Here is a 12,909-nt window from a genome sequence, read left to right on the forward strand (position 1 = left end):
AGATAAAACAATACCCTAAACATTAACATGTTATGAAACTCGTAAAAAATAATGATCTCATAATTATTATACTATCACAAGTTATAAGTAACAACCAGCACGGATTCCATTTTGTTAATGAGTGTACATGACTGCGACGTAAACGTTGCGCATCTGCCACGCGTCCGCAACGAAATCGCTGCGCACCCGCTCCGCTTTGAAACCGCTCGCAATCCGCTAGTGTGATAGGGCACTTAGTTTGCACAGCCTTTGCCTTGCCTAGAATTAGCAGAATGGGCAATTTACAATTACTATTCTCAAACATTATAGCCTCACTTCTAGCTATTTCTCATAGTTCATTGATCTCAAATAAAAGAAAATGCAGCTATAAATTCATTATGCATTTTAGATTAAGTTACTTAGCACCTAGTCCACATCATCTATCATAAGCGATATAAATAACAGAAATTGGAGCTTGGTCTACTTCAATTCAGGTATGCATATTAACAGGGAAGTCTACAATCTCCATTAACTGCTGTTTAATTACCTTCTGCGAAAATCAAGCAATGTGGGTCTGTTGTAGAAAATCAGTGATAAAAACAACATGTTTATACGCAATGTTTTATTGTCTAATTAGATGGCACAATCATGTTATCTAAGGTCACACTATGATCTATTGCAGCGAGAGATAAACTAAAAATAGAGTAAAAAGGAACGCAGATTTAAATGTATTACAAGCACAACTGGAGATAAAAAAAAATACACAATAGTATAAACATTGACGTACATAATTCAAAATTTTTATGAAGTTCTTCTTAAGACTAAGAAAACGATGTAAATATGTATACCTACTGTAAATGTACATGATTCTTCGTGATAATGGTTAACAAATAAATTTGGAGTATAAACCAATTGAGACTAAAAACAATGCTAATCTATCAAAAACAATAAAAAAAAATAAACAGCCTATAATATATACTAAAACATAACTGGCAAGATCATTATTTATAACATTGTAAACAAGTGATAACTGCGTTAAAAACAACCGACTTCAAACTTGCACTTGCAAAATTTACAAATACCTACAGACAAAAATGCTCATAAAATAAAAACTACTGGGCCTATCCGAATAAAATTTTTATGGGACCAATTCGACACCATCCCGCATCGAACAAAAAAAGAATCACGTAAATCGGTTCAGAAACCTCGGAGTAATCGGTGTACATACATAAAAAAAAAAAAAAAAAAAAAAAAAATATACCGGCCGAATTGATAACCTCCTCCTTTTTTTGAAGTCGGTTAATGAGCTATAAGATTTTACACACTGGCATTAAAAATCTACACTTATATCGAATATCTTCGAAATAAATGCTTTTGAACAAAATACAATAGACATTTTTATTCTAAGACATACCATTTTAAATGAAATCTATACTAATATTATAAAGCTGAAGAGTTTGTGTGTTTGTTTGTTTGTTTGAACGCGCTAATCTCGGGAACTACAGGTCCGATTTGAAAAATTCTTTCGGTGTTAGATAGCTCATTTATCGAGGAAGGCTATAGGCTATATATATCATCACGCTACGACTAACAGGAGTGGAGCCACGGGGGTGAAACCGCGCGGAGCAGCTAGTCATAACATAAAATATGAAAAAAAAACAATGTTTGTTACTTAAATGAGTGATTCTTATGTGATATGTTTGTTTAGATTTCATTATTTTGATCGCTTAATTCTATTTGTTTTTGATAATAACAACTGACTAGAATTTCGGCAGATTAGTAATAAATTAATTAAAGATAAAACAAATAATGCCAAATCTCTATTTACATGTTTCCGATCTTGATATTTTTATACATAAAACGACTTAATAACGAGTTTAGGAAATGCATTGAATAGGAAGATAAGCGACAACATAGGAAACTTCAATTAAAAATAACACTTAAATAATATAAAATTAAGATAGGTAGTAATCAGAATTTATGAGCAGATATGACATGGACTAAAAATATCTATGAATATAATTGAATACACAATCTTTTCGTTATTTTTCTATATATTTTTACAATCTCATTTTACTTGATATAATATTTGTAAGTAAACAAATTAAAAATAATATTACTTTAGGAGGCGGGCGGGTTTCAAGACTATAAACAAATGAATAAAAAATTGTATCTAACTAAAAATGATCAAAAACCGTATCCTTAGGTCTAATATCAAATTACATTGAACCAAATTGATTACATTAGGTATATTAACATGATCTTTTATATAACAGTGGCTCTTTTATCACGATTTCGATATTCTTATAATAATAACACTTAATATAACACTTTCAAAAAGCATTTAAAAATCAATAACATAAGTAGACATAAACACAAACAATAGAGTATATTTAGATTCGTTGTTACACATATTGGGGTTACACCCGAGTTAGCTGGTTAACTTAATTTAATACAATATTCCCAGAAATACTGTGCGTGTCCATAATGCATATCATACTGTTCGTTGTTAATTTTATTTGTATCTTATTCTATACGAAATAAGAGCCATATTCGTGTGGCATGACGCCACGTCGCGGGTAAAACGTGTGTGTCAAAGAGTAGTTGAGCAGATTCCTTATATTCGAGGTGTATATATCGGCGAAACGGAACAAGCGCCTTGAGAAATATGTCGGGTTGTGGTATGTACGGAAAACACTGCCGAATTGCGGATTGAACACTGATTTTGTGGCGTTTCTGAAATTAATTAGTAGAAAAATTGAATAACGTTATTTAAGTAATAGACACAAATCTTACTATTACTTTCCTATACAAAACGATAATCTAGTATATAATTATTATACTTCTAAAAAAATAAAGATTTCAAAAGTGAACAACACTTAGTCACTAGCTACGAAAGAAAAATATTTCAAAACATAGGAACACTAACGACATTTTCAATTCGAATTGGAAAATTATTTGATTAGCACTGAAATAAATAAACTTATTAAATTTCTCTTCTCTCTCTTTCGTCGAGAGTTCGAGATCGTCTCTTTTAAAATACTTTATTCCAGGTTTAAAAATCTTATGAAACTTGTCTATTTGTATAGAAACAATTTACCTGAGAAAATCTCTCTCAGCCATCCATTTTTCGATAACCTCAACAGCTTCCGGATCTTTGTAATCCTGGTGGTCTTCAATGAGCTGAGTCAACATTTGTAACCAATTGGCATTTTGCTTGAACGTTTCCGTGTTCAATGTATTAATCTCGTGCTAGAATAAGAAATATTTACTCAGTAATTATGTCTGTCTTTATATAGAACTAGCTTTCCACCGGCGGCTCCGCCCGCGGTTTCAAAGAAAAACTCGCATAGTTCCTGTTCCCGTGGAATTTTCGGGATCAAACCTATCCTATATTACTCGTGGATAATGTAGCTTTCGAATGGTGAAAGAATGTTTAAAATCGGTCCAGTAGTTGCTGAGCCTATTCATTACAATCAAACAAACAAACAAAGTTTTCCTCTTTATAATATTATATATTACTAGCGGTCCGCCCCGGCTTCGCCCGTGGTACATATTAACGTTTTCTCTACATAAGAACCATCCTCGTACTTCAAGGAATATAATAAAAAAAGAATTATCGAAATCGGTTCAGCCGTTCTCGAGTTATGGAATTACAACGAAAAGTGGCATTGATTTTTATATATTAAAATATAAAACATATTATTTAAAATGATTAAAAATAAATAAATGAAGCAACTACGATTCAAAGAAAACATCTTTTTCAGTGTGAAAATGCTCTAAGCAATCCTGGATGATGAACTGTATATCATGTACCTACTCTGATCCCAGTACGGTCGGTACGTCGATAGCCATAACGATTAATATTATAATCAGATAACCGCAAAGTCAAAATAAAAACATTACTTGTAAAGTTGTGAGTGCAAAATTTACGTTTCATTTGGCAATAACATTTTTTTCGGTACTAAAACGTAGTAGTTTGATATGTTGTTGGCTGCCCCTCCTCTCCTTCCTGAAAAATATCCTCCAAAATTTCCCGAAATACTTCCAATGATTGAACCATTGGACGTTGGACATTAACTTCAGTCAAAAATTGACGAAGCGGATGATTACTAATTTCCACTTAATCCTCGCTGCTACTGTCTTTATCATCAAATCATCAATTTTCAAGTGGTGTAGTAAAAATATCAGCAGAAATCGTCTTCCAAAGGCGATATAATTTTATTAGCATTGAATAAAAAAATCAAAAGTTAACTGTAAATCTATAAAAAAAGCTAAGTACTTACAAATAAAATTTTATCAAAAACTTCTGTTCCCAATGCACCTCAAAATAATAAAAGAATCATTCATTTCATTTCATTTCAATAAATACCTGTAAGTAACAACTTACCTTTTGTGGGAACGCATGATGGTGAAAATTCACAAAACACGAAGATTGCATTTGATATTTTTGGTTTTATGGCATTCAATTGCTTTATAAATATCACTACATAGTATAAAAAAGTCGCTTTCTGTGTCCCTATGTCCCTATGTCTCTTTGTATGCTTAAATCTTTAAAACTTCGCAACAGATTTTGATGCGGTTTTTTTAATAGATAGACTGATTCAAGAGGAAGGTTTTAGTACATAATTTATTAGGTTTTAGACAAAGCGGACGAAGCCGCGGGCGGTAAGCTAGTAAATTTATAAAACACGAAGATTTTAAAAATTGTAACTAATGAACACAACAATATATTATTATACTCTTTGGAACACAATCATTAGATTAACTGTAGATAATGGTGTCTATTTTTACTTAAAATAATAAACATCTAAGTACCCTCACTTTAAAAAAAAATGTAGTTTATTATTTACACGAAATATATATTATAGGGAACGGAAGATATGGGTTAAAGAGTTAAATAAATAAATAACATAATTATATTTAAATTATTAATTTTTAACATTGTGTTCAGTAGTGTTAACATGTAAATTGATTTGATTTTTACGAAATCTCATAGATGGCGCTGTTACAAAATTAACATTATACAACTTACATTCTTTAAGATATGTTTCTCTTCCCAAGTTACTTAAATGGCATAATTTTTATAGTGTCAATCTAGATATTGTCAAACAACATTTATATATGCGTCATTTGATTATTAATTTCCAATAGTTAACGTGTAAATTGATTTGATTTTTATAACATTTAATAGATGGCGCTGTTTCTAATTTGTCTTTATACTACTAAATTCATTAAACTGTTTCTCTGCCCAAATTACGTAAATGACATAGTTTTTATTTTGTAAAGCTAGATAATAGCATGGCTTACTCGAAACCAACATTTAAACATGAGTCTTTAGATTGTACGCTGTCGTAATACACGGAATACGTAAGAAAAATAAAGGTTCACAGCTCCTCCCCCGTAGATGATAGCTTGATAATATGTAGCCTATAGCCTCACCCGACCTGTTAGTAATATTCATGCAAAATTTGAAGTCAATCTATGCAGTACTTTTCGAGATTAGCTCGGACAAACATACAGACAAACAGACAAACAGACAAACAGACAAACAGACAAACAGACAAAAATTCTAAAAACTATGTTTTTGGCTTCTATATCGATTATAGATCACGGCCCAGGTATTCTTTTAAAAAAATATTCAATGTACAGTTTTGACTTTCCTACGATTTTATTATATGTATAGATTAGTGTAGATAGTGTAGATGAAGAATAATAAATGGTATGCTTTTATTTTTCTACCATCTATTTTATTATCACTGTCAATCAAATTACCTACTTCCAACTGAAACGTCATAATTTTGAAACGATAACAACTAACGCACTCACGAATTATCTGGAGCAAAACTCTGCTTGCGTATTAGGCAAAGTTTTCTAAAGTACGATACAATAAACTTTGAACTTTGGTGCCACGAAATAGGGTGTTTTTTTCCAATGATTGTTGATGTTTTGACGGCCTTATAATATACGATTGTGAGTGTAGTTGTTGATAGTAAACCAATCAATTTATTTAAAAAAAATATGTACCGTTAATTCATTTATAATAGCTCCCGTCCTCCAACCATGTTCCAAAGTGACATCAGCCAAGTCGCTATATGGATGGTCACCAAAATACAACACCTGGTGACCACTCCATCCTGTCAGGTCTTGTAGCTGCTTTACTGTGCCCTGAAGACAAATATTTAGCAAATAGTTTGAATGCAAAAATGTAGCCCACTCATAATATTGTAAATCAAATGGTTTGGTTCGTTGTTTATTACTTTTAACACAATTTTGACAAAAATTTGGTACATAGATAAATGAAATACCTACTTAATCCAACCGCGCTTGTCTTGAAATTTTCTGATCGATTTCTATTATTAATTTTATTTCATTTCTATGAAAGAAGCTGTTTTGACAATAATTGATGAATTTATAAAAATGTCTGTGGCGATATTCGAAAGTTTTACGCGTAATATATTTTGATGATTCATTTTAATTTTTATTGATATAAAACTTGTCGGCTACATTTTATGTAGTAAACCATAACAAATGAGAGTGCTTATTAAAGTAATTTTGCAAATTGAAAATGAATTATACAATTATATTATTTATCGTAAGAAATATTAAGGACGTCCCTGAAGAAACAAATACTTATTAGGTACATAATATTATAAAACCACACCATGTTGGTTATCTTCCGATTCAGGTTTCTATATCGAATTACAAAGACGTAGGCAGTTATATAGTTCATGTTATATATTTAATACTAGCTTTCCGCCCGCGGCTTCGCCCGCTTTATCTAAAACCTAATAAAATATTATATACCTTCCTCTTGAATCGCTCTATCTATTAAAAAAACTGCATCAAAATCCGTTGCGTAGTTTTAAAGATTTAAGCATACATAGGGACAGAGAAAGCGACTTTGTTTTTTATATTTTTTAATAGATAGAGTGATTCAAGAGGACGGTTTTAGTATATAATTTATTAGGTTTTAGACGAAGCAGGCGAACCCGCGGGCGGTAAGCTAGTAATTAATATAATAAAAGGAATAAGATCAGTTTAATACAAAAAGTGTATGATCACATTGTTTACTTTATGGAGCCATCTAAAAGCCTTGACCTATTATTAAATTACGCATTACCTTTATTTACATTTTGCTAAAAATTCATTGCTTGTGAATCGTTTTGTAAAATATTATATTATCCTCTACCTACATAAAATAAAGATTTTAATATCGAAATGCGTCAAATAATAAAATATTGTTTATGTGGCTTCTTATTATCTTGGCAATATCTAAATTCTAAAGAATCAATCAATCTTAATCAATACATTCAAATACATTCAAATACAAATCTATAGAATTTTTTTTATTTAATAAAAGGTAATATTACCTCATAATAAATGATGCCTTTTTCCAACGACGTAACCTTTTCCCAAATATGTGTGTTAGCGTTTTTATCGAAAACTCGTATAGGTCGTGAAACTTCGGTGAAGAATTTCGGCTTATTCGCATTGACTATCACTACATCGAAATATTCTCTCCAATCGTGGCCCACGAGCATCTCCATTCCTGCATTACTGAAATTTTAACAAAAAATAAAAAATAAAATGTTCATTGATTAACTTTTATCCATTTATTTATTTATTTATTTATAAATACTTTATTGCACTTAAAGATAACAAAACAAGAAATACATACATACATTTACATATTTATCATTTTAAAAAATAATGATTAAAGATAGGTAATATTAATATTAAAATATAATATTAAATGAATGGAATTAAAACGTTAAAATAAAGCACAAACAAGGAAATCGACTATCATAATATAAAACATGCTTACGAATTTATTAACTACTAGCGGTCCGCTCCGTGGCTTCGCCCGTGGTACATATTTCGCAATAAAAGGTAGCCTATGTTCTTTCTCAGGGTCTAAAGATTGTCTGTGCCAAATTTCATCAAAATCGGTCCAGTAGTTTATGAGCCTATTCATTACAAACAAACACACAAACAAACAAAGTTTTCCTCTTTATAATATTAGTGTAGATTTTTTTGTATACTGTGTCCAGAAAATAGTCTTATAATTGACAGAATATAAGACTATGTATTTGCTGGGGCAGTATTTGTCACAATAATTAAAATTAAAACATACACAAAGTGAAAAGGACTGTTTGTAACAAGGAAAAGTTTCTTTCCACACTCTTGTAGAATTTGAAAATATTTCTTTAAGTCCGAGTTTGGCCTGATGTATTCTTCCACATTTTGGGCTACAATTTTGTGCATGATGGGGTGACAACTTTGTACTGAGTTCTGAAAAGTGAAAATACAAAATTTAATTTAAAAACACAAATAATAAACGTCATATTTTATGATATTTTCGTAATAGAATACGATTATTTTTAATTATTTTTATTGCGGTATGTGCAGATTTTGAGCATATTCCACAGGGCGAACTGGTTTAGAAAAGTTTACTATAAAAAATATATTATGAAAATATTCATATCTATATGAATAACTGGTTACTCAATTAAAATATAATAAATATATTAAAATATCTATTTTTTTTTTACCTTTACATCCAAAAAGAGAATTTCAGGATGGTAATCGATGTGGTTCTTATTGAAGTACTCAGCTACATTACAGAGTAATCCCATTTCAGGTACAGAGAATAAATCGGCTAAATGTACCATTTTTGCTCTATTCGCCTAAAAAATAATATTTATAAAAAAACGTTGTAATCTTATTTTTTGTATGTCACATATAAAAAGGTTTGTTACAAATAACTAAAAAAAACGCTGTACAATTAAAAAATATTTCGTTAACTAGAATTTGTACTTTGTTTATATCCTATTAATATTATAAATACGAAAGTTTGTGAGGATGTGTGTGTGTGTGTGTGTGTGTGTGTGTGTGTGTTTGTTACCTACTCTTTCACGCAAATACTACAGAACCGATTACAATGAAATTTAGCACACATATAGAGGGTAACTTGAATTAACACATAGGATAGGCTTCATCCCGGAAATCCCACAGGAACGGGAACTATGTGGGTTATTCTTTCAAAACGCGGGCGAAGCCGCGGGCGGAAAGCTAGTGAATTTATATAGGTAAGTACGTAGCTACGTTTTCTATAGCAAATAGACTTACACCTAGATAAACAAACTTGTTAATCAAACTTATTTAAGCTGGTATTTAGTTACGCATCCACCACAACCCTCTGTATTAGCACAGACTAATAATAATATACTACGTATACAAGTATTAGGTTGAGCAATAGCCTTCCGCTGGCCTCAGCAAGACCACCGGAGAGTTCTTGCAATTTAACATAAGCATTCCACTCATTGGAAAACATTTGTTTCGCAATATGGTACCGATTGTATCATTGCATGTACTTAATTCTGGCATCGCCCACTTGTTATAGTTAAGTAATTAAATAATTTTAATTTTATTTCTTTCAAGCCCCGGAACCACAGATACAATAGAAAATCTATTGTGTTGTGGACCGATCGGGCCGCTTGGGGCTCAATGGGTTAAAAAAGTCAAATCGCTCCCGCAAAGTTTAAATATTTACTACTACTGTCATTAAATACACTTATGTATGCTTATCATCGTAAAATCATTACCATAAACTATGCAGATTATAAAACCATAGTAGGTACATTTCAAGTCGTAAATATTTACGCATAACACAGATGGCATTATTTACCATCCTCATATATCATGATGTATGACATATCATGGACTATGATATAATTTGCAGAAGGGGAACGCACAAATGAATGATTGCTTACAAGTGCACTCATTACGAACATCAATACGTATACATATTATGTAGTATATGTACAATCTTCAGTTAAAGTAACGAAATGATGAATTGGATTCAAGACTATTATTATTACATTTTTATTTATGCTCTAATCATATCAAATTATAGAGTATATTTTGAGCGCCTTTGAAATTATCTCCATAAAAACATGCAGATAAGATAAGACTAATGGTATTACATAAAGTAAAATTGTGTAAACACTTTTTTTTAATCTCAATAATCAAATAATTAAGTATCTTTCATTTATTTCCATGCTAACATTATTTCAGTCTAGTAGTCTGTGTATCTTTATTTGAGAAATGAATTTAGAATAGATTTAAAATTGTTCTAAAGCTTAAAAAATAGAGGTTGTTGGCATGAAAATAGAATAAAACATTATTTATTTCAAACAATGAGCAGATATTAATTTGCCGAATATAGCAACAGAATTTAATATATTTATAAACTAGCTGTGCTCCGCGGTTTTACCCACAGTGCTCTGCTCCTGTCTTTCCAGGATCATCTCTTTAGCGAGATGATATAATATAGCCTATAGCCTTCCTCGATAAAGGGGCTATCTAACACCGAAAGAATTTTTCAAATTGGACCAGTAGTTCCCGAAATTAGCGCGTTCAAACAAACAAACAAACTCTGCAGCTTTATAATATTAGTATAGACTTATTACCTTATGTGCTCTGGTATCTCCTTCAACATAAGCTATCGGTATGATTCTATTTCTATAAACTTGAAGGACTTCATCAGTTGAAACAGGTGTCAAACCTCTGTATACGGCGCCAAATTGAATTTGCAAAAATGAGTCTAGCTTCAAAAGCAATCCTTTTTCAATATCATAGTGCAATCCACGAACTGCAAAATTTGGCTTGTACTCCAATTTCGATATTCCTGCTGGGTACTGTAAAATAATAAAATTATTTATGGAGTAATTAGTTATACAAATTCACTAATCTTCTATAATATACAAAATGAATCTCAAAATGTGTTGGTAAGCGCATAACTTGAGAACGGCTTAACCGATTTCGTTAATTCTTTTTTTATTATATTCCTTGAAGCACGAGGATGGTTCTTATGTAGAGAAAACGTGAATATGTACCACGGGCGAAGCCGGGGCGGACCGCTAGTTAATATTAAATTAGAACCAAAGTTGGAATTTGATGTCTATGACAGTAAAATTTAGATTCTAACAACTAAACTGCACTCAGAACTCACCTTTAGTTCCTTAGGAAGATAATGGAAAATACAATTTAGTTAGTTAGCACTCAATTATCATACAGATATAAGTGCATACACAGAATTAATAAAAAATATTTATTGCCAGATTTTAATATTCCAATCTTTGATAAACTAGTACCAGGTTAATAATAGGATGGTTGATGTTTATTATGGACATACAATTTGTATACTTACTTTGTACTTTTCCAGCAACATATCTCTTCCAAGATTGTAGAGCAAATGTTCGAGGGATGGTTTGTAGTGTGCCAATGTATAATCATAATCAAATCCATACACTTGTACCTCAGAGAGATCAAGCTCATTACAAGCAAACACACCTTGTGGATTTACATCTTGAGGCAGCTTCTTGGCTACAAAAAAATACTTTTCAAAACTGTTGTTACAGTTCTCTATAAGAATTGTAAGAAAAATCTAAACAGATTTCTTACAAATGTTATTTAACAATTGTATTAAAGAAAATTTTAATTAATTTATGCTTAGTGATATCATTGTCACACAGAATAAGATTTGAAGTGATAGTAGTTATTTAGTAGTTGGTTATTTTTATAAGAAAATAAACAATTTGTCAATGGCTTAACAATCTAACTGCTCTCCTTTATTTTTACAATCAGGATTAGATACTAATCCAATCCATTTAAGGTTGGAAGGACATTAGTTAGGCTGCCAGGTAGTTATAATATTAAAAGAGTAAAATAGACTTGAATTAGCTTGTGTGTGATATAGCTTGTGTTTTACAATAGTCAACACCATAAAGTAAATATAAATATTTCAAAGGTAAATTGATTGCATCCTGCAGCACTTTTATTGTAAAAATAAATTTATATAAGTCAGAATAAAATATATTATAGTACTTACATTTACACTTCAATTTTGTACGACAATACGCCTCATTCAAAAGTTCTCTGGTTGAGAAGTTTTTGGCCGAAACAAAAACATAACTGGCACCATCTATATGTGATAAACTGCGTTTTAATTTAAGAAATCTACCAACACGTGTAAAATACATATTTATTAGGAGTAAAAATAACACAATATTCTCAAAAAAAAATTAAGTTGATATTTGTGCGCATAACATTATACTTATTTATGAAGTGCCCGTAAATATTTTTTATGAATTCAAGACACTTAGTTGCATTTTAAAATTTAAACGATAATGGTTGCATAATGAAAAAAATTCGTTAAGATCTCTATTTTAACACTAATTTCACGTGCATACCACTTTGAATCTGTTATTTACTGGGTGACTGGGTGGGTGTCAACTGTCATATGGCTGATGGCTCACTTGACAGATCACAGATTGTCTCATGCTCATTGTCATGCTCACACAATTCCTTAGTCATTGCGTTTGATAGAATAGATAAACGCTAAGAGCAATTAACCTATAGAGTTCTTATATTAAGACAGAACAAAATACATATTTTCTAATCTACTTACTCTTAGTCAATAACAGCATAAGCCAGATTGAGATAGCGATAGAGTATCTGCACTGTCTTCAAACGTAGCGCGCCGGCAGTCAGTTTGTTTTCCAACCAGCTGGTGGGCTCAGTGCGTCAAGTGTTTTTAACGAAATATTTAGAAAATATAAAGTGTACAGTGTTTCTTTTTATTTGTCAGTGTGCTAAAATAACTATTGTATGTTTAGCAACCGGCTATCACTAGTCGAATGGGAGTTTTGGATAAAAACAATGTAAAAATATCTTTCCATCGGTAAGTGATTTTCAGCAAATTGATAAATATTTATGTTTTAAACCTATTTGAAGGTTTTATCAAGCACTTTTTTGTAATTTTATGTTGTAACTGTAACATTTACCCACTTTATGGGGTTGTGGAATATAAAATAATGAAATAATTTTTAAAAAACGTCACAATAATATCACGTTTGGCATTTT

The 12,909-nt window shown here is 31.0% G+C and overlaps 1 protein-coding gene across 1 annotated transcript; it reads right to left on the reverse strand.

The window, feature by feature from the left end:
• Nucleotides 1-1,520: 1,520 nt before the first annotated feature.
• Nucleotides 1,521-12,269, reverse strand: LOC123696039 (5'-nucleotidase domain-containing protein 3). The gene is made up of 9 exons (XM_045642038.1): nt 11,876-12,269; nt 11,195-11,370; nt 10,455-10,682; nt 8,535-8,669; nt 8,117-8,274; nt 7,353-7,539; nt 6,007-6,147; nt 3,080-3,231; nt 1,521-2,715 (listed from the first exon to the last, which is right to left on the reverse strand). Exons 1-9 carry the CDS (start codon nt 12,024-12,026, stop codon nt 2,511-2,513), a joined length of 1,533 nt encoding a protein of 510 aa, XP_045497994.1. The 5' UTR covers nt 12,027-12,269; the 3' UTR covers nt 1,521-2,510.
• Between the last annotated feature and the right edge of the window lie 640 nt (nt 12,270-12,909).

Source organism: Colias croceus, chromosome 1, assembly GCF_905220415.1.
Source record: "Colias croceus chromosome 1, ilColCroc2.1".
NCBI classification, from domain to species: Eukaryota; Metazoa; Arthropoda; class Insecta; order Lepidoptera; family Pieridae; genus Colias; species Colias croceus.